The sequence below is a fragment of the Amphiura filiformis genome, chromosome 1 (genome assembly GCF_039555335.1).
Source record: "Amphiura filiformis chromosome 1, Afil_fr2py, whole genome shotgun sequence".
Taxonomy (NCBI): domain Eukaryota; kingdom Metazoa; phylum Echinodermata; class Ophiuroidea; order Amphilepidida; family Amphiuridae; genus Amphiura; species Amphiura filiformis.
In genome coordinates, this window is record NC_092628.1 from 2,263,170 (window position 1) to 2,289,743 (window position 26,574).

The 26,574-nt window shown below is 36.6% G+C and overlaps 1 protein-coding gene across 2 annotated transcripts in view; it reads right to left on the minus strand.

The window, feature by feature from the left end:
* Positions 1 to 26,574, minus strand: part of LOC140169478 (E3 ubiquitin-protein ligase HECTD3-like) — a 36,093-nt gene that overhangs the window by 2,501 nt on the left and 7,018 nt on the right. The window contains exons 4-20 of one of the 2 annotated variants that reach the window (XM_072192749.1): positions 26,455 to 26,479; positions 22,437 to 22,668; positions 20,893 to 21,008; positions 19,810 to 19,923; positions 18,360 to 18,442; positions 17,648 to 17,750; positions 14,564 to 14,626; positions 13,621 to 13,779; positions 12,888 to 12,993; positions 10,779 to 10,896; positions 10,180 to 10,283; positions 9,219 to 9,341; positions 8,268 to 8,357; positions 7,302 to 7,508; positions 6,617 to 6,746; positions 795 to 869; positions 114 to 192 (exon numbers count right to left, since the gene is read on the minus strand). In XM_072192749.1, the coding sequence (XP_072048850.1) occupies positions 114 to 192; positions 795 to 869; positions 6,617 to 6,746; positions 7,302 to 7,508; positions 8,268 to 8,357; positions 9,219 to 9,341; positions 10,180 to 10,283; positions 10,779 to 10,896; positions 12,888 to 12,993; positions 13,621 to 13,779; positions 14,564 to 14,626; positions 17,648 to 17,750; positions 18,360 to 18,442; positions 19,810 to 19,923; positions 20,893 to 21,008; positions 22,437 to 22,668; positions 26,455 to 26,479 (1,927 nt within the window). The remainder of the gene's footprint in view (positions 1 to 113; positions 193 to 794; positions 870 to 6,616; positions 6,747 to 7,301; positions 7,509 to 8,267; positions 8,358 to 9,218; positions 9,342 to 10,179; positions 10,284 to 10,778; positions 10,897 to 12,887; positions 12,994 to 13,620; positions 13,780 to 14,563; positions 14,627 to 17,647; positions 17,751 to 18,359; positions 18,443 to 19,809; positions 19,924 to 20,892; positions 21,009 to 22,436; positions 22,669 to 26,454; positions 26,480 to 26,574) is intronic. The other variant, XM_072192742.1, reaches the window with a different exon arrangement.

Sequence of the window (26,574 nt, forward strand, 5' to 3'; positions counted from 1 at the left end):
AAATTAAAATACTAGAATACAATCTGTGCAATGCCATAGGTGCAGCATTTACCATATAGTTCCTATATTTATATCTTGCATTATACCATTCTTTTGCTAGTCTGATTACTTACCCTCTATCAAGGCACACATACAAGGGAGCTGGTAGTCTCCGCCTGCCAGTCACAAATCTCAAAAACCTACTGCGATCCTCTGAAAGGGTTGATCATAGAAAACAACACAATTGTTACGTCAAATTCAAAGTCCTGGTGTGGGTGTGAGCACTTAAGGTCATGTCTACAAGAAACCATCTCGCGACAAGTTCAACATTTTTAATAATAAACATTTTAAATCAACTTAGTAAACCAACTTTTTAAATCAATTTTTTTAAATCCATTTTGCTGTTGACCCACTTCGTTCTCAAGTGAGCCTTCACAATTCATCTTGCCTCATCATCATCCTCTACGCTTTCCGGCTATGTTGCCATTGCGCATGCTACTACTGCTATCCAGGCTATTCTGTCATTGGTCTGTGTCAGAGTTTGTTCACCTATTTCTTTCTGCATTTGCACCTCCCAAATTGGTTTTGGTCGCCTGACATGACCTTCAGTTTTTCTATGAAATTCAGCTAGGGCCACTCACTGGTTATGCCCTTGAGGCTCCTGCCATTCTGACACTCATTACTAACCATCCCTGCAACCCACTGGTTATGCCTTTGAGGCACCTGCCATTCTGACACTCCTTACTAACCATCCCTGCAACCCACTGGTTATGCCTGGCCTTGAGGCACCTGCCATTCTGACACTCATTACTTACCATTAGTAAAATTTGTTAATGCTTCCCACAGGTAGTTGACACGGATGTCGGATTGTTCAATATCTTCGTAAAATGCTGCAAGAGAAAATGAACACAAAGTATATAAAGGAAGCTGGCATTTACAGTTAAACTTTCTCTTTCATGACATTACTTTGGCATCAGGAATACTCCCAACTCTAAAATTGCAGAAGTAATAATTTTAAACTTATATCTAGGGTAACACAACATCAAGCTAACTCAAGAATCCTGACTCCAACCAAACAAATCTCTCAGTCCTTCCTTATACTAATTGGCTGGATTGGTTTTTTTTTCATACCAAAATTAATGGCCTAAACCTAATATGTAGCTTACATTTCCTAGTAATGGCCTCTCTGTAATAGTAATCAAGATTCTCCACATCGATCCCAATTTCGTTTTGCTATAAATCCCTTAATTCTAATACCTACATCGATCCCCCTCCATCATGCTATAAATCCCTTTAATCCCTTAATTCTAATACCTAGATCAGTGTATTGTTTTAATAACTTTTGCACAATAATGCTTCAAGTTCAAAATAGTATTAAGGTTTGTTGTTGTATTACTGACCTCATCAGTCACCTTTTTGGACCAACAAGCTTGACAAGTCACTGCTATCCACATACTTGATGAATATATGACCATTTCCCACACATGGGTTGGAAAGTTAGTAATTATGCCTTTTCAGACACTGACAGGGCAAAATATTATGCTTTACAATGATATATTTGATATATAATACATAAGGTTTACCCTTATTGCCTGTAACCAAGGTAGTGCATATTTCTTCTAATTTGTTTGTGCAATCCTTAGGACAATATCTCTGGTTTTGCCAACTTTTCAGCCCATTTGTGGTGGATGATCACTTAATAACACATGATTTTATCCACTCATACCAAAGTTGGACATTTTGAAAATTGAGTCATTACCATTACTAACTTGCTCAGACTGATGTTGAAATCTACAAATACCTGGCATACTTGATTGCATAGTTATATCCCCCATTTTGTGTGCTCCTTATATTTGCCTATATCTCCATTTCATTATTGCTGATTTTGTGTGCTCCTTATATTTGCCTATATCTCCATTTCATTATTGCTGATTTTGTGTGCTCCTTATATTTGCCTATATCTCCATTTCATTATTGCTGATTTTGTGTGCTCCTTATATTTGCCTATATCTCCATTTCATTATTGCTGATTTTGTGTGCTCCTTATATTTGCCTATATCTCCATTTTATTATTGCTGATTTTGTGTGCTCCTTATATTTGCCTATATCTCCATTTCATTATTGCTGATTTTGTGTGCTCCTTATATTTGCCTATATCTCCATTTCATTATTGCTGATTTTGTGTGCTCCTTATATTTGCCTATATCTCCATTTCATTATTGCTGATTTTGTGTGCTCCTTATATTTGCCTATCACACATTTCATTATTGCTGATTTTGTGTGCTCCTTATATTTGCCTATATCTCCATTTCATTATTGCTGATTTTGTGTGCTCCTTATATTTGCCTATATCTCCATTTCATTATTGCTGATTTTGTGTGCTCCTTATATTTGCCTATATCTCCATTTCATTATTGCTGATTTTGTGTGCTCCTTATATTTGCCTATCACACATTTCATTATTGCTGATTTTGTGTGCTCCTTATATTTGCCTATATCTCCATTTCATTATTGCTGATTTTGTGTGCTCCTTATATTTGCCTATATCTCCATTTCATTATTGCTGATTTTGTGTGCTCCTTATATTTGACTATATCTCCATTTCATTATTGCTGATTTTGTGTGCTCCTTATATTTGCCTATATCTCCATTTCATTATTGCTGATTTTGTGTGCTCCTTATATTTGCCTATATCTCCATTTCATTATTGCTGATTTTGTGTGCTCCTTATATTTGCCTATATCTCCATTTCATTATTGCTGATTTTGTGTGCTCCTTATATTTGCCTATATCTCCATTTCATTATTGCTGATTTTGTGTGCTCCTTATATTTGCCTATATCTCCATTTCATTATTGCTGATTTTGTGTGCTCCTTATATTTGCCTATATCTCCATTTCATTATTGCTGATTTTGTGTGCTCCTTATATTTGCCTATATCTCCATTTCATTATTGCTGATTTTGTGTGCTCCTTATATTTGCCTACATCTCCATTTCATTATTGCTGATTTTGTGTGCTCCTTATATTTGCCTATATCTCCATTTCATTATTGCTGATTTTGTGTGCTCCTTATATTTGCCTATATCTCCATTTCATTATTGCTGATTTTGTGTGCTCCTTATATTTGCCTATATCTCCATTTCATTATTGCTGATTTTGTGTGCTCCTTATATTTGCCTATATCTCCATTTCATTATTGCTGATTTTGTGTGCTCCTTATATTTGCCTATATCTCCATTTCATTATTGCTGATTTTGTGTGCTCCTTATATTTGCCTATATCTCCATTTCATTATTGCTGATTTTGTGTGCTCCTTATATTTGCCTATATCTCCATTTCATTATTGCTGATTTTGTGTGCTCCTTATATTTGCCTATATCTCCATTTCATTATTGCTGATTTTGTGTGCTCCTTATATATGCCTATATCTCCATTTCATTATTGCTGATTTTGTGTGCTCCTTATATTTGCCTATATCTCCATTTCATTATTGCTGATTTTGTGTGCTCCTTATATTTGCCTATCACACATTTCATTATTGCTGATTTTGTGTGCTCCTTATATTTGCCTATATCTCCATTTCATTATTGCTGATTTTGTGTGCTCCTTATATTTGCCTATATCTCCATTTCATTATTGCTGATTTTGTGTGCTCCTTATATTTGCCTATATCTCCATTTCATTATTGCTGATTTTGTGTGCTCCCTTATATTTGCCTATACACATTTCATTATTGCTGATTTTGTGTGCTCCTTATATTTGCCTATATCTCCATTTCATTATTGCTGATTTTGTGTGCTCCTTATATTTGCCTATATCTCCTTTTCATTATTGCTGATTTTGTGTGCTCCTTATATTTGCCTATATCTCCATTTCATTATTGCTGATTTTGTGTGCTCCTTATATTTGCCTATATCTCCATTTCATTATTGCTGATTTTGTGTGCTCCTTATATTTGCCTATATCTCCATTTCATTATTGCTGATTTTGTGTGCTCCTTATATTTGCCTATATCTCCATTTCATTATTGCTGATTTTGTGTGCTCCTTATATTTGCCTATATCTCCATTTCATTATTGCTGATTTTGTGTGCTCCTTATATTTGCCTATATCTCCATTTCATTATTGCTGATTTTGTGTGCTCCTTATATTTGCCTATATCTCCATTTCATTATTGCTGATTTTGTGTGCTCCTTATATTTGCCTATATCTCCATTTCATTATTGCTGATTTTGTGTGCTCCTTATATTTGCCTACATCTCCATTTCATTATTGCTGATTTTGTGTGCTCCTTATATTTGCCTACATCTCCATTTCATTATTGCTGATTTTGTGTGCTCCTTATATTTGCCTATATCTCCATTTTATTATTGCTGATTTTGTGTGCTCCTTATATTTGCCTATATCTCCATTTCATTATTGCTGATTTTGTGTGCTCCTTATATTTGCCTATATCTCCATTTCATTATTGCTGATTTTGTGTGCTCCTTATATTTGCCTATATCTCCATTTCATTATTGCTGATTTTGTGTGCTCCTTATATTTGCCTATATCTCCATTTCATTATTGCTGATTTTGTGTGCTCCTTATATTTGCCTATATCTCCATTTCATTATTGCTGATTTTGTGTGCTCCTTATATTTGCCTATATCTCCATTTCATTATTGCTGATTTTGTGTGCTCCTTATATTTGCCTATATCTCCATTTCATTATTGCTGATTTTGTGTGCTCCTTATATTTGCCTATATCTCCATTTCATTATTGCTGATTTTGTGTGCTCCTTATATTTGCCTATATCTCCATTTCATTATTGCTGATTTTGTGTGCTCCTTATATTTGCCTATATCTCCATTTCATTATTGCTGATTTTGTGTGCTCCTTATATTTGCCTATATCTCCATTTCATTATTGCTGATTTTGTGTGCTCCTTATATTTGCCTATATCTCCATTTCATTATTGCTGATTTTGTGTGCTCCTTATATTTGCCTATATCTCCATTTCATTATTGCTGATTTTGTGTGCTCCTTATATTTGCCTATATCTCCATTTCATTATTGCTGATTTTGTGTGCTCCTTATATTTGCCTATATCTCCATTTCATTATTGCTGATTTTGTGTGCTCCTTATATTTGCCTATATCTCCATTTCATTATTGCTGATTTTGTGTGCTCCTTATATTTGCCTATATCTCCATTTCATTATTGCTGATTTTGTGTGCTCCTTATATTTGCCTATATCTCCATTTCATTATTGCTGATTTTGTGTGCTCCTTATATTTGCCTATATCTCCATTTCATTATTGCTGATTTTGTGTGCTCCTTATATTTGCCTATATCTCCATTTCATTATTGCTGATTTTGTGTGCTCCTTATATTTGCCTATATCTCCATTTCATTATTGCTGATTTTGTGTGCTCCTTATATTTGCCTATATCTCCATTTCATTATTGCTGATTTTGTGTGCTCCTTATATTTGCCTATATCTCCATTTCATTATTGCTGATTTTGTGTGCTCCTTATATTTGCCTATATCTCCATTTCATTATTGCTGATTTTGTGTGCTCCTTATATTTGCCTATATCCCATATGATTTTGTGTGCTCCTTATATTTGCCTATATCTCCATTTCATTATTGCTGATTTTGTGTGCTCCTTATATTTGCCTATATCTCCATTTCATTATTGCTGATTTTGTGTGCTCCTTATATTTGCCTATATCTCCATTTCATTATTGCTGATTTTGTGTGCTCCTTATATTTGCCTATATCTCCATTTCATTATTGCTGATTTTGTGTGCTCCTTATATTTGCCTATATCTCCATTTCATTATTGCTGATTTTGTGTGCTCCTTATATTTGCCTATATCTCCATTTCATTATTGCTGATTTTGTGTGCTCCTTATATTTGCCTATATCTCCATTTCATTATTGCTGATTTTGTGTGCTCCTTATATTTGCCTATATCTCCATTTCATTATTGCTGATTTTGTGTGCTCCTTATATTTGCCTATATCTCCATTTCATTATTGCTGATTTTGTGTGCTCCTTATATTTGCCTATATCTCCATTTCATTATTGCTGATTTTGTGTGCTCCTTATATTTGCCTACATCTCCATTTCATTATTGCTGATTTTGTGTGCTCCTTATATTTGCCTATATCTCCATTTCATTATTGCTGATTTTGTGTGCTCCTTATATTTGCCTATATCTCCATTTCATTATTGCTGATTTTGTGTGCTCCTTATATTTGCCTATATCTCCATTTCATTTCATTATTGCTGATTTTGTGTGCTCCTTATATTTGCCTATATCTCCATTTCATTATTGCTGATTTTGTGTGCTCCTTATATTTGCCTATATCTCCATTTCATTATTGCTGATTTTGTGTGCTCCTTATATTTGCCTATATCTCCATTTCATTATTGCTGATTTTGTGTGCTCCTTATATTTGCCTATATCTCCATTTCATTATTGCTGATTTTGTGTGCTCCTTATATTTGCCTATATCTCCATTTCATTATTGCTGATTTTGTGTGCTCCTTATATTTGCCTATATCTCCATTTCATTATTGCTGATTTTGGTCTGACTGGATCAGACCATATCATATATTATCTTGTCAACTATTAAATTCTTACTTGTTTTCTTCAGCGCATCGACACTTATCTCTGGGTCACCACATATTTTTTTCTCCAGTTCTTGCCATGTTAGTAAGTCCAAGACAGCCTGTGGTACCACCCTGAGTAAACCTTTCCTAATGGATGCCACCTAGGTTAGCAAAACAAAACAAATCATAATAGGTTTTCAGGTATTTTCTCAAAATATCAAGAGCTATCATAAGAACCACTGAACCAATACTAGGCTTGTTTGTACTCATTTTAATGCATTTTTCATGCCAATTCCAAAAAGGTCATGATAATTTACATTTCTGAAATTTTAGACTTAATTTTTTTTAAAACTTGTCGTCTACAGTCGACATACATGTGGAGATAGTTAAAGAAGTGTAAAGGAGTGCCTCTCCTTTTATCCTAAATTTGAAATTTCTGCAACTTATTAAAGATAAAAATGTGGTCTAGATGTATTGTTACTAAGAAATATTATCCCATGGACAACCATTTTCTCTGTTCTATTTACTCCATTTAAAACCAACATTTTAACCATTGTCAAATCAAAATAGACAGGCCCGTACACAGGGGGGGTGCCCCCCAATTCTCAATATCAGCACCCCCCAAATGAAATCCTGCGTACATGCCTGAGATTAGACCACATGGTCATACACAAATTATCAGGAACCATTGATTCTTATTGCCCTTTAACCCTTACCTGTGCTGAGCTTTCCTGTGTCCTTGCTTCCTGCATCAGTTGACAGAATTCCATTCTCTCTTCATATTGCACTTTGACCCCTGATCCATTGTTCTTCAAGTCTACCAGTCTGTGATCACTCAAGACAGTTGTGTATGTCAACTCATCAGCAAAGTGAGCAGTGAAAGTTTCTTTGTCCATTTTCTCAATTGTTTCTGTTAGCTTGACCTATGGAAACAAATTAATTTTCTTATCTTATCTATGGGCTATCCATATTAAATTCATTTTGGCAAGGGATGTACCATTTGACTTTCAGGGGGGCTGAAGCTGAAGGTTTTTTTTTAAAGCCTTCCTTCACTGCATGAGCAAAAACACAAAAAACACAAAAAAACCAACTTGCCCACTGTCACTAAAAAATGCTTGTGGAATGGAACAATCAATCTTTCACCTCGTGATTATATTTTGACCAAAGTCATGGACACTTACAACTTAAACTACCTCCCATTATGCATCTTTTATACAAACATGCTGAACAAACAACTTAAACTCACAGTCATTGCACATGTAATTGTTGGTATCGCTAAAACTATGACTGTAATTGTTTATATTAACAACAGATATATATTGTTGCCATTTTTCTGCCCTCATTGGGTGAATCGTTAAGCGGGCTTCTGATGGTACTTGGAGATGGTATTTGTCAGTATGTAAAAATCACAATGATATCTAGCTTGATATCACCCAAATGTCCTTTCTGCTTTTTGCGTAAGTGGAAGGAAAAAAGGGAGGGAGGAAGAAAGAAGATGAAGAGAAAAGTTGTTTTCCCTGGTTTTGACGACATAGGAAGTTACCTGGCCAACAGTTTTGTGTGTATATGCAGTTTGGCAGGAATATACAAATGGATTATGTGGAATGCAGGGTCTTGCAGTTTCTCTGTGCTGCACTGTATTATATGGTCTAGAAACCAAAGGGTTAAGATATGACACTTACTGCAGCTGCATCAACAGTGAGATAATCTCTTGACCATGTGACCCTCTCACCTGCAAGTAACTTCCACACAAATGAAGGCAATGCTAGCACCTGTTAGATAAACACATTGACAACATAATAAAGTGTGGTAATCAATCCCTACAGCAATGCATACATGTATCACTTACAGGTTAATAACTGTGCATCGGTTATTTGGAGGGCATTGTGAAAAATCTAAACATTTTGCCTTGGAACCGAGGAATATCTCAGGGCGTAGCTCAAGGGATATTCGAGGTCCAGCTAAAATGTTTAGCTTTTTCACAATGCCTGACATATTATACCTAACCTCATTTATAAGTGTCACTTTCATCTTTTCACTTTACAAAATAACACAACATTTTCCACAAGTTTGTAAAGATAAACAATTTAGACATTTTGCCTTTCCAAAATTGAACAAGCTAAAACAGGACTACCAATATCAGAAGTGTGAATCATAATCTGTGCAAATACGGTATCACGTAATCCAAATACGGCAGCCAACATGCAGTTTGTTCGACTAATATTTACGCTGATGGCGCAAAGGTGTACTGATGAATATTTAGTAACCGCATTTGGGTTTTAGCAAATAAATAAAAGAGATTGGAGCGCATGTATCGCATTTATATGTGAGGTTATGAATTTATTACAATAACACTGATCAAAGGTCTTGGATCTACAATTCACATAGAACACACAGGCAATTGTCTTGTGCCAACTGTACATAACGGTGATTCTATTTGAAATCTTCACCCTCTGTGTAGGAGATTAATGTCATGAATTCCATACGGGGTGTATAGATTTCAACTGGAATAACTCATTTCCTTGGCTAGCACAAACAGCATAATAACAGCATAAATTACTTACCAAATGTTCTTTACTTCTCAAGCAAGCACCCATAATCATACCAATCCATTCATATTTGGCATTACTTACCAAATGTTCTTTACTTCTCAAGCAAGCACCCATAATCATACCAATCCATTCATATTTGGCATAGAGTTCACATGATGGGTTAGGAATGTATGTGTCACGGTATACATTGGAGTTGTCATGTTTCTGAGAAAAGAAAATATTTAATACAAGTTTTTAACACTGATAAGTTTAAAGTGCTATCAAGTAGGTTTTACAAGCATTTATGGCAAACTAGATTTTGCTTATAAATTGAGAAGAACTTTCAAATACTCTGATAGTATGAGGATGAAGTTAGCAGCTGTAGTAATATTTGCTACTTGTGCTGACAGTGTCATCATTGGATCCTAATATTTGCTACTTGTGCTGACAGTGTCATCATTGGATCCACACAATTTACCTCAGGGAACAAACCAAAAGTTCGAAGATGTCCTATCGATCTTTCATGTGGGTGTCAAAAAGTGCATTTGTTAAAAACCAGTTACAATTAATATTGGTTGACCTTTTGGGTTTGAATTCTTTATATTTCACACTTACATTTGAGGGAGGGAGGGAGGGGGTCAGCCTCCTAAAGGAAGAACTTTCATTCATAGCACTTCTTCAAACTTTTGGTTTGTTCCTCAACTGTTTTATATATTAACATCCATTTCAGCCCATATGTTTTTCATGAGGTTTGTGAGCCACTAGATCCTCTGACCATAGTGGTTAACACTCACAGGGAGGGCTGTGATGGAAATAGAAGGTGGTTCTCAAACCACCAGGCCTCCTGCCATAGGGTTGATAACAATACTTGCTTTTGTCAAGCGATATGGCAGTTGACAAAGGAGAGTCGCACGGACGGATTCCTAGCACTTCTATAGCCCCTTTCACCAATTCTTGGTGAGGGACTAATTAGGGGATGTCAATATATCGACATATAAAAACAGAGTTGACCATACCCATTAACGTTACATACTCTTGGCATTGTGAAGCATAGCTTTCTTACCTGGTTTGGAGATCGCACAAAGAAAGGCAACGGTACAGGCTGTTCACTATCTGTAGGACAAAGCTCTTCAGCAACATCTGATAAACTATCACGAAAACCTCCACCTATATGGAGGAAAAAACCCAACAGAAATTGCACATAACTTCTACTAATAATAAGCAAGAGGAGAGCTAGTTATATTTGAATAGTGTCCTGTAATCCTACCACGAAGTGCACCAGCAGAAAGCTTTGCCAAAGAGGAAGAAGCGACAGTGAGATGCAGGTTTATTTGAATATTATCCTCTCATTGTACTCTGAAGTGATATCAGGAAGCTTGAGCCAATTCAAGGAGGAATAAGCAACAGGAGGGATACATATAGTTCTATTAGAATGATGTCCTGTCATCCTAACCCAAAGTGCACCATCAGAAAGCTTGAGTCAAAGAAGGAGTGACAGGGGGATGCAGTTCCATTTGAATAGTATCCTGTTGTCCCAGTATCAGTAAGCATGGTCTGGTATAAACTCTTTGCATCTAAAACAATGAGATTGCAGTGTGAGGAAGTTGAGACCCATGGGACGATGGAGGGTCTATATGTAGGGGTGTGTTTGTGCACACATACCTTGATCTATGATTCCTTCTGATAAGAATTTACACTCCCACCACTGGTCATAGCGTGCAGGCCATCTGTAATCTAATGCTTTGTTATTTCTATCCTTTGGCTTTAAACCTTCATAAACCTGGAAAGGTGAATTAAAAAATAGCAAGTCCAAGTGATGAAAATTAACAGGATTTTCATGCTTGTAAACATTTGTTTTTCTTAGTGGCCTTTAGGAAAATTAATCAAGTTCACCTGAAAAAATGCCTGTAACAAAAAAGGAGGTTCTTTCTAAATCATAAAATTTTGGTGCCAAGAAAATATTGTGCTTTAAGGCACAGTGCCACCTTAAATATAAAGGTTGATTGATCTTGTGCAAATGTCAATGCAGACATGGATTTATCATTATTCACACTTCAAAGGAATGCTGTTGGAATGAAAACAAAGCCCTGAATTTGTAAAAGTTACCACTCCTCCATTGTATATTTATTTAATCTAGGAAAACCTGAACATACCTGTACAAAGGAAACACATTTTAAACATATATATGGTAGTACTGGTCCGTGAAACTTACAGTATAGGGGCATAACTAGATGAAGATTGCATTTATACATGGCAGGGAAAAAACTCACTGGTTCCTCATTTAACTATTGACAGTTTGGGGACACACATAGGTTAAGATGGCATTAATACATGGCACAGGGTACACTATCACTAGCCCCCATAAATCTATTGATAGTGGGCAACAATGACATACATAAAATCAATTATGGAACTGGGTAAAGATGGCATTTAAACATGCCAGGGAAAACTATCACTGGTCACCCATTAAACTACTGACAGTGTGGAGACAGACATACATTGTACTGAGATAACATTTATACATTGCAGGAAACACTTTCACTGGCCCCCATAAAGCTATTGACAGTGTGGACACAATGACACATACACCTGGTATTGGGCATTGCATTTAAACATGGCAGGGAAAACTACCACTGGCCACCCTTTAAACTATTGACAGTGTGGAGATAAACATACTTACATAACATTTACACATTGCAGGGAACACTATCACTGGTCGCCATGACTCTATTGACAGTGTGGAAACATGTATACCTAGATGGCATTTATACATTGTGAAGAACACTGTCAGTGGTCAAACTATTGACAGTGTGGAGACAGACATACCTAGATGGCTTTTACACATTGCAGGGAACACTATCACTGGTCGCCATGACTCTATTGACAGTGTGGAAACATGTATACCTAGATGGCATTTATACATTGTGAAGAACACTGTCAGTGGTCAAACTATTGACAGTGTGGAGACAGACATACCTAGATGGCTTTTACACATTGCAGGGAACACTATCACTGGTCGCCATGACTCTATTGACAGTGTGGAAACATGTATACCTAGATGGCATTTATACATTGTGAAGAACACTGTCAGTGGTCAAATGAAACTATTGACAGTCTGGAGACAGACATACCTAGATGGCTTTTACACATTGCAGGGAAAACTATCACTAGCTCCCATAAATCCAGGGGTGGAATTTCGGCGGGAGTCCGAGAGTCGACTCTCGCAGAGACTCCCGTAAAAGTCCTATTGCGAGAGTCAATGTGGACTCTCGCTAGAAATGATCGGCTCAGCGATCTTACGTTTAAGTTCAACACGCCTTTAACTCAAAGCCTGCAAAATATAAAGGAAAAGTCGCCAAAGATGCAATTGATGACATACATGGAAGTGAGAGTATGATGACACATATATTAAAAACTTAACTTTGTTAGTTTATTTGAATGCAATTTATGTAGGCCTACATATAATACCTTTTGGACTCCCGCAAGATTGTACAACGAGAATCCATTTACGGGTTGAATCCATGGACTCTCGCAAAACTCTCTTGCGAGAATCTACTTGGACTCCTGTGGCACTTTACGAAATTCCACCCCTGTAAATCTATTGACAGTGTGGACACAATGACACACACACCTGGTACTGGGCATGGCAGGGAAAACTACAACTGGCCACCCTTAAAACTATTGACAGTGTGGAGACAGACAGACCTAGATGGAATTTACACATTGCAGGGAACACTATCACCAGTCCGCATATTGATAGAACCTACATACCTGGGTAAAGATGGTACTTTTACACAGTGGGTCTTGTGATGGATCTGCTCTGTGATCTGCTGCACTTCTTCTGTTGATGTACAATTTGGGAAGTTGATGAGGCCGCCTAAAACAAAATGAAATGACATTTCTAAGTATACATTGTACATAGAGTCTGAAAGAAAGCACTGATTTGTTTTGGCTATTTGCATGTAGTTTATTACACTTTAATTTTGATTGATGGCGAGTCACTACAGTGAAAGAATTTTTATCTCTGACAATTTATAAAAGCTGATCACAACCACAAAGGCAGAAACAATGAAAAATGAATCAATCCTGATAGATGCTCACATGTAAAAAATACTGTGCTCAGTCGGAGTGTTGAGTACAACCAGACAATACACACCCACTGTATATTTCTTTTTCTGATTGGCTGCTTGGTTTGCAGGTTTTCTCCGGGATCTCCGGTTTCCTCCTGCTTTCAAAATCGGTGATTAGTTGTTTCGTTATCAAAAACTTCCTTCACCCAATGGAATTTGGGGAGCTGCAGAAAATGGGTGGATGTTACAATCTAAGTGCGGATAGGTTTGCGCGGGTTGGCTGCAACTAGCCTAGTTGATGCGATCTGATTGTGATGATTCACCACGTTAGCGAAATTACAGCGCTTTGAATCCTCTGGAAAAAGCGCTATATATAAATGCCGAAATTTATTATTTATTTATTTATTTGCAAGAAAACAAGCAATACCACTTACACAGTTTCTGACTGCCTCAAGAAGTGTTCAGCCAGTGCATTGCGTTTTTTGGAAAGTGGAAGGAACTGTCGTACAACTTCTAGTGATGAAAATGAACCAACTGAGTATTCCCAAGCTGGTACTATGTAATGAAGAACACTGTCTAGTAGTCGTACAAACCTAGAAATGTAAAACGAGCAAACAATGTGAGAACGATTCAGGGAATCTTATCAGTAAACAGGTGTATACAAATATATTAAAAGTGCATTACAGTTATCATTGTTAAAAGTTGGACAAAATGTATTGTAATCTATTATCACCTAGATATCTTGGTGTAGATTGTTCATCCAGTTGGTAAAACAAATGTACAGAAATTAGATCAAATACTGGCACTTGCATTGTGTTAACACAATGTTTAGTACAAAACCATCGGACATCATCAGGTGACCGATTCAGGTCCATTGGTCGTGTGAGAGACTGTGATCAATTCCTTTCAGTGCCTGGTCCCACACGTGCGAGAGATGAAAGCGTAGTCCTGCTGTCCTAATGAACTGGAACAGGACAGGAGGACTACTCTTTCATCTCTGGCAAATGAGAGACCAGGCAATGAAAGGAGTTGACTGCTGTCTCTCCCGTGACCAATCAGCTTGAATCAGTCACCTGATGATGATATCCGATGGTTTCGAATGAAACGTTTTGTTAACAAAAATTAAGCTCCAGTATTTAATGTCTGTACTTTTTGTAAAATGTTTCATCACCTAAATAATTACAAACAAGTTCTAATTTATCTATGCTTGCATTGTAGAGCACATTTTCTAATCATCATTGCTATATGCATCATACCTATACTATCAAATGCTGTACAGATTCTTTACTTTGATTTTGTGTAGCCAGTTTCTGTATAACAGTTAAATATGCATACATTATTTTGGCATAGTAAATGGATGCTATGTCATATACTTACCTCTGCAAGACTAAGGCTCTTCTGTATAGTAGTTCCTTCTCTACTAATTCTAATCTGGGATATCTACAGGAAAAAGAAATACAGCATGAATAAAGGGTCAGTCTATTCAGGCAGTGATAGATTTTACAATTACATGACACTATATACGCCTAAATCTTTGTAAGCCAGGCTAGGTATTACCCATTAACCTTCTGGATGTGAGGTTATATTCACAACATCCATGAAGCCAATTCTAAGATGATGAAACCAGTTTCATGGGAGAGGGGTCTAAGATGTTTGAATGACACCCGTTTCAGGGCAGAGTGGAGGTCTAAGATGTTTGAATGACACCCGTTTCAGGGCGGAGTGGAGGTCTAAGATGTTTGAATGACACCCGTTTCAGGGCAGAGTGGAGGTCTAAGATGTTTGAATGACACCCGTTTCAGGGCAGAGTGGAGGTCTAAGATGTTTGAATGACACCCGTTTCAGGGCGGAGTAGAGGTCTAAGATGTTTGAATGACACCCGTTTCAGGGCAGAGTGGAGGTCTAAGATGTTTGAATGACACCCGTTTCAGGGCAGAGTGGAGGTCTAAGATGTTTGAATGACACCCGTTTCAGGGCAGAGTGGAGGTCTAAGATGTTTGAATGACACCCGTTTCAGGGCGGAGTAGAGGTCTAAGATGTTTAATTACATTTGTTATTATTATGACTACACTTGTCTGTGACCTGATCAAGAAAAATGAAGACAATGTTGTGTAAAGTGAATTATTTTATAAAGAATTTTTAATAACTGCGTCTTACATGTTATGATATGTTTATGATTCTAATTTAGGGCAGAGGATGTTTAAAGGCATTCCCATAACCCAATGGGGTTTCCGACCTTGGTATGTTTGGCTTTTGTACACATGTGGCATAGTTGACCATAACTTGCATTGGGATTGTGTGCAAATATCTGGTGTTTTCATCCTTTTATTTAACATTCAAAACATTGAGACTTATGAATAAAATTAATGCAGTGGGACAATATGAATGTTTTCTGTACATAATTCAAATATAAGTTATAAGTCTCAACTATTAGCTCATTGGCTGCAGTTTTAAAATTACCATTTTGTGTGTGTGTGTGGCAATGGGGACTTTGCCTTTAAAATTAGGTTATATTGATCAAATTTCCCAATCATAGTGCATTGTAGGAATGCCTTTAAGCTTCCTCTGAATCTAGGGAGTGCATTGGACGCATCATTATCAAATGCTCAATCAGGATTTCGTCCAAATCATTCCACAACAACAACCCTTCTAGATGTTCAAGATTACATTTTAAAGAATATGGATACAGGTTATGCTACAGGCGTTTTATTTATAGACTTAAAGAAAGCATTTGATACTGTAAATCATGATATTCTGATTAGGAAACTTAAACAATATGGGGTATGTGGGGATGAATTATTATGGTTTAAATCATACTTAAACAACAGAGAACAAACTGTTAATGTTAACTCAACTTTTTCTGACTTTTTAGGCCAATTGATATTGGTATTCCTCAGGGCTCAATTTTAGGTCCTTTACTGTTTATAATTTTTGTTAACTGTTTACCTAATGCTGTGTCTGAATGTAAAACTGTAATGTATGCAGATGATACCTCTTTAATGTGTAAAGCTAAAAATGAATCTGATCTTAAAATTCAAATGGAGTCATGTCTAAGTAGGGTAGCTGAATGGTTCAAAGTAAACAAACTCACTTTAAATGTTGAAAAGACTAAGTTTATGATCTTTGGTACAAACAAAATGCTTGAAAAGTTCAACAATGTACATTTAATATATAACAACAATGATATTGAAAGAGTAGATGAGTTTAAATATCTAGGTGTGAAATTTGATAGCAAGCTGTCTTGGTCAGCTCATGTCGATAATGTTAGTAAAACTATTTCCAAAAGAACTGGCATAATAAAAGCGTATAAAATATTTCCTTCCATACAAAACCACTGTAATGTTATCCAATGCTCTTGTTATTCCCCACTTTGATTATGGAAGCATGGTCTGGTCAAATTTTAGTGTAGAGTACCATAATAGGCTTCAGGTACTTCATAATAATCTAGCTAGAATAATTCTCTCAGCAGATATAAGGACACCAACTAATGATTTAATGAATACATTGCAGTGGGTTAAACTTGATCAAAGATGGCATAATACTCTATTAATGACTGTTTTCAAATGTTTAAAGAATGAATATCCATCGTACTTATCTTCTCAATTTGATTTTGTTCATGATAACCATAATCATATAACTAGAAATCATACTTCTAATACATTGATTGTACCAAAATTTAAATCAAATTCAGGTCAACGTACTTTTCATGTCAGGGCAGCCTATGCATGGAATTCTTTGCCACCGACAGTAAGAGCTCAGATGCAAAATATGACTTTAGGCCAATTTCAATCAAAAATTAAAGAAATTTAGGCCTGTCTTTTTCTATATTTTATTCATTTACTTGCTTGATTTTGTATATAAATATAATTATTGTATTTCTGTATTTTGAATCATGGTATTTATAATTATCTTGTAGTTGATGGTACCATAATACTTATTTGTAATATATTGTAAATCCATTGTAAATACTGTATGTTACTTTGTAAATATTGTGTATCGTAATATATTTTGTTGCTATATAACATGTATCAATGAGGGCCTGCTTGAAAAGCAGTGCTTGTCACTGAAGCAGTATAACCCTCAATAAAGAAAGAATAAATAATAAAATAATAATAATAACATTTCTTGTGCATTATTACATATATCATATACAAGAAAAATATCCTGTGGTTGCAGCTATTTTTATAACAAAATTTTCACTAAAACTGTTGGAAAAATGCGAGCAAATATAAATGCATCAACCCGCAAGGAAAATGAATCAATCCTACATGGCACAAACGCATCTGAAATCACTAAGCGTAATACACCAAGTGCGCGCCTGTGCAATTACACATAATCAATACACTACTGGCATATTTCTAATGTTTGCTCTGATTGATTCTCACTGTATGAATTTGATTTAGATGCCATTTCAAATGTCAAAAACAAAGCTATCAATGATAAGATTGCAGACATACTAACCTGACTAATTCTTCTGTTGAGAATATATCTCTGTTGAGTCCGAGATCTCTTTGTTTACTCGATTTAATTTTGATTCCATGAATTCTACAATCTATGCCTTCATCTACAAAACAAACACAAACAAATAAAAAAATGTATTAATTTATTGGAAACTCTATCATGTTACAGTGATAGGCTAAGAAAGCATGGTGGCACAGTGGTACAGACTTTGACACAATTATTGGTAACTTTGTAGTGCATAGTGGCGCAGTGGTACAGGCTCTGACTCAATGTATTGCATGGTGGTGCAGTGGTACAGGCTCTGACCCGGGTTATTGGTAACTCTGCAGTGGTACAGGCTCTGACCCGGGTTATTGGTAACTCTGCAGTGGTACAGGCTCTGACTCAATATATTGCATGGTGGTGCAGTGGTACAGGCTCTGACCCGGGTTATTGGTAACTCTGCAGTGGTACAGGCTCTGACTCAATATATTGCATGGTGGTGCAGTGGTACAGGCTCTGACCCGGGTTATTGGTAACTCTGCAGTGGTACAGGCTCTGACCCGGGTTATTGGTAACTCTGCAGTGGTACAGGCTCTGACTCAATGTATTGCATGGTGGTGCAGTGGTACAGGCTCTGACCCGGTTATTGGTAACTCTGCAGTGGTACAGGCTCTGACCCGATCATTGGCAACTCTGCAGTGGTACAGGCTCTGACGCAATTGCTACTTACCTCTGCATGCCTTGATCCTAATTTCAATAGTACGATAATGTCGTGTCATGTCTTCTAAGATGCATATATCCCCTGTAACACTCCTGTAAAAACATACATGAAAAAACTATTAGATCAGCTTTCTCAGCTAGGGATATCAGGTTGCATTTCAAATGAGAGAAATGCTAAGTAAGATATGTGACATGATCAAGGGGAATGAGTGACATGTTGGCCCTGGTCGAAAAATAAGTTTTTCACATGTTTCTAAAGAGGACATTTAGAGCGTTCAGAAACTGAAAGCTCTATGTTGATACGTCTTTTCTTTGTGAAGTTACGTCAATGTAGCAATTGCTGAAAACAGTATAATACAAAAGAATTTTAACACTTTCTTTGCCAATATCTCAAAATCAATATTAGCGACATCCGACTCATTTTCCTTGATCGTGTCACATATGCTTAACATTGCCATTATTTACCATGAAATAATTGCATTCAGTCTTCATTCGTAAGTGGTGCAGATTATCTTTCCATTAAAAAATTCCAATACTCTGATTTTGCGTATATGGGACATATGGCAATATTTTGATGTAAATAAACAATGCATAACATGGTGTCTGAGCTTAATTTTTTGACTTTATTGATGTAAAAATATTGCTTTGTCAACAACTGATCTTGAGATCTGATGATTATCAACAATGTAAATTGAACTCGACAACAGTCCTACTAATATTATAATCTATACCTATCTACATTGGTGCATTTCTCTGTTCTCTGCCTCCACATAACTGCACATTTCACTATATAAGCGCCTAACAGTACACCTAGTTGACATCATCTCTGCCTCGCATAACTGTAATTTCACTGGATAAGCATCCAAGACCTATATGTCTATGTATGTTGACATGTCAAAGTTCTCTACCTAGCTTCCAATAAGGCAGCAGAAAAAATTTTGTTCTGATTTTTGGATCGACAGTCGATGCTGCTTCGATGCACATTATTAATGAACTAACAACTAAATAATTCATCAGAATTAATGCTAAATTTATACTTTTCAATATCCATTCAGGCAAAGATTTATGTTATCTCAATTAATAAAATTTTTGGTCAATTATTAATTTCATAAAAAGGATCGACTAAGCATTGACGATCAATCGAAAGATCAAACTAATTTGTTTCTATTGCCTGAGGCAATGAAAAAAAAACCCTATTCTACAGGCCCGACCGACCCAGGATTTACATTTTTATCTCTTTAAAATTGGTCAAAATCATATAAAATCAGCCGGTTTTGGGCCAAAATTTATCAATTTGGGCTAAAAAGGTATAGAAAATATGTTTGCAAAAAAAATCTTCATATTTTTTTCAGATTTGTCAGATTTTGGTAACATTTTAGAGTAATTTTAGCCTATAGAATAGGTTTTTTTTTCATTGTCTAACTTCAATGATTGAACTGTGTAGGAGTCTATATACTTACGTGTCTATGTTCATATCGTTGAGCTTTTCCAAGTTATCTATTTCGCCTACCATAACTATAATTTGACTCGGCAAGAAATTTTCATCTTGAGCATCTATGGTAATGTACAATTTCCTAAAGCAAAACAAAATTGAACAATACAATTAGCAAACTTTGTGATATCTAATATTTTCCTTTCTTTAAAGCACAAGTTTAAACAAACCTTACATTGCACCCTCTATAGTGATGAGCTATAATTAGTAAAGTTTGGGGGTGATACGGACTCTGAGACTAGATGTAATCTGTATTACCCAGTGTTCTAGCCAGGCCAGTCAGGGATAGCTAGCTGGCCAGCACTAAGCTTAAATATATTGATATTGGTCACCGACCAGCACAAAAAATCCTTGAAATAAAAGAAAATGACAAGTTACAACCAAGATGTTGTGTTTTTTACCCGAGAGAGTAGTAAAAGATGATTTCGTCCCTGTAGGGAGATTAAACGATGAATTTGTCTGTGGTGTAGCTGTATTTAAGGAGGGAGAACTGCTACACTACAGACAAATTCATCTCTTAATCTCCCTACACGGACGAATTCATCTCTTAATCTCCCTACACGGACGAATTCATCTCTTAATCTCCCTCCTTACACACACTCAGCTTCTAAAATTAGCCAGCACTAAAACTGTGCTGGCTATAACTCTGGTATCACCCCCTAAACTGAACCTAATGACTTTTTCATACCGTACAAATAACCTCACATAACGAGAATATTATTCACAGCCGTAATTCTTAGCTGTTACTTGTTCTCAAACCCGTCTACATGATTATCCTCAAAAGCAGATCTGTTCTCCAATTAAAAAGCTTGTTCAACCAGCACGGTCATCTTCCGCACCAACTCAACTTGCTGAGACCACTGAAACCTGTTTTTCTGCAAATTTCATTCAGAAAAGCTACCATGTTTGCTCCCACGCATTTGTCCTAAAGTACTTTTGAGATATTAGGCCACTGCCCTCAGGCACTTTTGTTTTTAAAGTGATCATTCTCTTTTTTAAAAATATTCAGAGTTCCTCCTGACAACATCACTGATAGTGATAAAGGACTTACTTGATAACTGTGCCCTTCTTCATGCGTAATCTGATCCAATGCTGGCCTTGAGTGCCATCACTTTCCCAATATGTTGAGCTATCACCATCAGTTAAACAAGATGCACTATCATCCTCCTAAATAAAGATAAAGGATAAAGACATTAAGTCAAAGGGAGAACACATATCCCAGTGAACAATGCATCTTGATTAATATAGCATGTGCCTATAAACCATCAACATCCTCATCTGTGACGATGGTGCAAAGGGCGACGCTACTAATTTTTTTACAGTGCAAAGCCACTTTGCCTTGGTCGCTACACGGGCTTGGTAAATCACGTAAAGAACAGATAGGGACAGTTTGTAGGAATCTGTTATTTGTATTAAATTATGAGACACGACACTACGATTGTAAAACTGAGGACAGTGTAAGCCCGGGTCCTTATATACCCGACTAGTGGAACAGCATAACGACCTAAGGGGCATCCCGAAAAGGAGCACCATAGCATTGATTGGGATGGTGTGTGAATTCTGGACTGTGAAGAAGACATGTTAAGGGTCCGGGAAACAATCCAAATAAGAAGTGGCAGCAACCTCAACAGAAACTTGGGGTGTCATGATCTTCCTGTTGTTTACAACAAGATTTTGTCACTTTAAAACCAAAATCAATCAATATCTGGTAGTCAAGTGTCGAGTCAAGTGGAATAATCTCTTCAGTGGCTAAAGAAGACCTATAGATGTAAGTTGCTAGCTTCCATGGTTCTGCAAATAGTAAGTCTTGTGACTGGTGTTTTAAAGGAAGCCCTGTCAGAGCAGTTCCTCTGGGGTGAACCAAACCTGCCTGGTTATCACATTAATCAGTGATAGGGTTATATCTGAATTTGATAGGTGCTAATTGATGCAATAACATTAAAACATCAATTAGCACCTATTAAATTCAGATATCTTGTCAGTGATTATCTTGATAACCAGGCAGCTTGGGTTCACCCCAGAAGACCTGCTCTGGCATGGCTTCCTTTTTAAATCTACTACTGTACTTTGGGATTTTCAGTTTCTGAAAGCTCTAGATATAGCCCATCACTCAAATTCAAAGAATATGTATTTTACTGAATTTATCCTTAAATGTTTGCAGTATTGGTAAAATATTGCTATTTCCATGATTGCCATCTGGCACTCAAACTCCCCGAACTATAAACCTGGTTATTTGACAAGTTATCCGGAAACCACAGTGATTAAAAATTTTAATTGAATCAATTAGAAATAAGTCCCCCATGTGCTCAGTCTGCTCACCAATATATATATAGCTCTGCTGCTGCAGGGGTATACCGTAAACGTTCGCCTTATGGTGCAAGTGCCCTCCCATAAAAATCCCACCAGCAAATAAGGGCACATACCCTTAATTCTTGTTAGGATTTTTAGTGGAGGGAGCTCTCTATTTGTACATGAAATTTACCCCAAGGCAAAGGAGCCTAGGTGCGCCAGGTGAACGTTTACGGTAATAACTTGGATGGTTAATAAACATTTATATACAAGTTCTTAGCTAGTTCTAGAGAAATATGGACTCACCCCACAAGATGACACATCGACCGATTCAACAAATTGCTTGACACTACCTAGGTTTTCATTATCTTGTTCCATGTGCTCATAGAGAAATCTTGCTAATTCCTCATCACTCTCTAGAGTCCAATTTGGTGGCACTTTCCTTAATGCATCTGTTGCCTGCGGTGATGTTGGTAGGGTGGCTGGAGGTCTGATGCCAACTCTCAGAGAATAAGCTGCTTCTATTGCTTCCTCCCATCTATAATAATCAATAAATATGAGAAAAGGATTATAGCGTAAGTCTTTTCCAAGGTTCCTTTGACAGCTTAACCATCGTATATACGTGCGCGCCGTCAAGCGTGTGCAATGTGCATTAGACCTTGTGCAAAATAATACACGCTGGATGGCTAGCAGTACGCTTAATTTGTAAAAGGAAATCAGAATAATACTTTATATGACCATAAGAAAGCTTGCCTTTGATATGACACCTTGCATTTAGACTTCACCTAAATTGTGTGTGAGGTGAAGGTAGTAAATGGAGATAAAGTGGTCAGAAGAAATAATTTACTGCATCTTTTGAGAAAAATATGAGTTGTCTTCTGATGCCCAATTCTCAATTTTGATGAGACAATATACAAATATTTACTGCTCATGAGGGATCTGGTGGAATCTATTGTCCCCGAGGTGAACTGGAAACCCTGAGCCTACTATTTTAGTATAGTATAGTATTTTAAAATAGTAGGCTCACGGTCTCCAGTTCACCGAGGGGACCAATAGATTCCACCAGATCCCGAATTAAGGGCAGTAAATATTTGTTTTATATCCTTCATTAATATATTCTTTGTTCATTAATTGGTTAAAATATTAGAAACGCAAGGCCTTTATCATAGTCATAGGCCTCGGTATAAATCTAGGCTAGGCCTAGCATAGTCAAGGCTAGACTGGCCTTGCTTTGTTTTGATTGAATGCACGTATGCCTACATGCACAAAACACGCACATAGTTGAGTGGCTAAAGCTTACTGTGAAAATGTTGTAACCTCTCATATATCTCCGTGAAACAAGTAACCATGTTCTCTGTCAGTATTTTGCCGTCAATATTAAGATACTAATCCTGATGTAACTCTGATTATGGCATGAAACCGCCGTATTTTAGTTGCTAAGACAACATGACTTGCGACACATTAATACCCCAGAACCGGCTGTGCTATCTCGCGTATGTGGCGAGTTGCACGGACCACTAGGAACTGCATGACGCGGATATGATGTCATACTGGCGCTCAGAGGGAGATAGTAAAACTATTTCCGGGAGATAGTACTTTGAATAGTACCTCGTTCCCTCATCAATCGGCTTTTTGACTGTTTTGTAAAATAGCAAAACTATTTTTGGTCACATGATACTCGTTTAACCAATTAACGAACGAGAATATATTAATGAAGGATATAAAACACTATATAGACCCAGCAACAACATTCACATTGTATTGTTGCCACATTGTATGTAAAGTGTGTCCCTTCTTTATGGCCATGTGTTTAAACCTCGCTGACTTTGCATCACACAATGATTTTTCACCGCTTTAAAGCTATACCCCAGCACAATATAAATATAAATTTTCTGAAAGGAAATTGAACAAGGTATCCACCAAGAGACCCAGAAACACTGTCAATTGTAAGTTACACCAGACAGTGTGTCTGAGTCTATTGGTGGATTCTCTGAAGGTTCTAAATGCTATTAGATGACATACCTTGTTATGGGTACTTGTCGTTTACCAAACAGTCCCTGATTGATACAGGATTTATGACATACCTTGTTATGGGTACTTGTTGTTTACCAAACAGTCCCTGATTGATACTGGATTTATGACATACCTTGTTATGGGTACTTTTTGTTTACCAAACAGTCCCTGATTGTTACTAGATTTATGACATACCTTGTTATGGGTACTTGTCGTTTACCAAACAGTCCCTGATTGATACAGGATTTATGACATACCTTGTTATGGGTACTTGTTGTTTACCAAACAGTCCCTGATTGATACTGGATTTATGACATACCTTGTTATGGGTACTTGTTGTTTACCAAACAGTCCCCGATTGTTACAGGATTTATGACAAACCTTGTTGTGGATACTTGTTGTTTACCAAAGAGTCCCTGATTTTTACTGGATTTATTTTACGACATACCTTGTTATGGGTACTTGTTGTTTACCAAACAGTCTGATTGGGATTAGATTTTTGACATACCGTACCTTGTTATGGGTACTTGTTGTTTACCAAACAGTTCCTGATTGTTACTAGATTTATGACATACCTTGTTATGGGCACTTGTTGTTTACCAAACAGTCCCTGATTGTTACTGGATTTATGACATACCTTGTTATGGGTACTTGTTGTTTACCTAACAGTCCCTGATTGATACTGGATTTATGACATACCTTGTTATGGGTACTTATTGTTTACCAAACAGTCCCTGATTGTTACTGGATTTATGACATACCTTGTTATGGGTACTTGTTGTTTACCTAACAGTCCCTGATTGTTACTGGATTTATGACATACCTTGTTATGGGTACTTGTTGTTTACCAAACAGTCTCTGATTGTTACTAGATTTATGACATACCTTGTTATGGGCACTTGTTGTTTACCAAACAGTCCCTGATTGTTACTGGATTTATGACATACCTTGTTATGGGTACTTGTTGTTTACCTAACAGTCCCTGATTGATACTGGATTTATGACATACCTTGTTATGGGCACTTGTTGTTTACCAAACAGTCCCTGATTGTTACTAGATTTATGACATACCTTGTTATGGGTACTTGTTGTTTACCAAACAGTCCCTGATTGTTACTGGATTTATGACATACCTTGTTATGGGTACTTGTTGTTTACCAAACAGTCCCTGATTGTTACTAGATTTATGACATACCTTGTTATGGGTACTTGTTGTTTACCAAACAGTCCCTGATTGTTACTGGATTTATGACATACCTTGTTATGGGTACTTGTTGTTTACCAAACAGTCCCTGATTGTTACTGGATTTATGACATACCTTGTTATGGGTACTTGTTGTTTACCAAACAGTCCCTGATTGTTACTAGATTTATGACATACCTTGTTATGGGTACTTGTTGTTTACCAAACAGTCCCTGATTGTTACTAGATTTATGACATACCTTGTTATGGGTACTTGTTGTTTAACAAACAGTCCCTGATTATTACTAGATTTATGACATACCTTGTTATGGGCACTTGTTGTTTACCAAACAGTCCCTGATTGTAACTGGATTTATGACATACCTTGTTATGGGTACTTGTTGTTTACCAAACAGTCCCTGATTGATACTGGATTTATGACATACCTTGTTATGGGCACTTGTTGTTTACCAAACAGTCCCTGATTGTTACTGGATTTATGACATACCTTGTTATGGGTACTTGTTGTTTACCAAACAGTCCCTGATTGTAACTGGATTTATGACATACCTTGTTATGGGTACTTGTTGTTTACCAAACAGTCCCTGATTGATACTGGATTTATGACATACCTTGTTATGGGCACTTGTTGTTTACCAAACAGTCCCTGATTGATACAGGATTTATGACATACCTTGTTATGGGTACTTGTTGTTTACCTAACAGTCCCTGATTGTTACTGGATTTATGACATACCTTGTTATGGGCACTTGTTGTTTACCAAACAGTTCCTGATTGTTACTGGATTTATGACATACCTTGTTATGGGCACTTGTTGTTTACCAAACAGTCCCTGATTGTTACTAGATTTATGACATACCTTGTTATGGGTACTTGTTGTTTACCAAACAGTTCCTGATTGATACTGGATTTATGACATACCTTGTTATGGGCACTTGTTGTTTACCAAACAGTCCCTGATTGTAACTGGATTTATGACATACCTTGTTATGGGTACTTGTTGTTTACCTAACAGTCCCTGATTGATACTGGATTTATGACATACCTTGTTATGGGTACTTGTTGTTTACCTAACAGTCCCTGATTGTTACTAGATTTATGACATACCTTGTTATGGGCACTTGTTGTTTACCTAACAGTCCCTGATTGATACTGGATTTATGACATACCTTGTTATGGGCACTTGTTGTTTACCAAACAGTCCCTGATTGTTACTAGATTTATGAC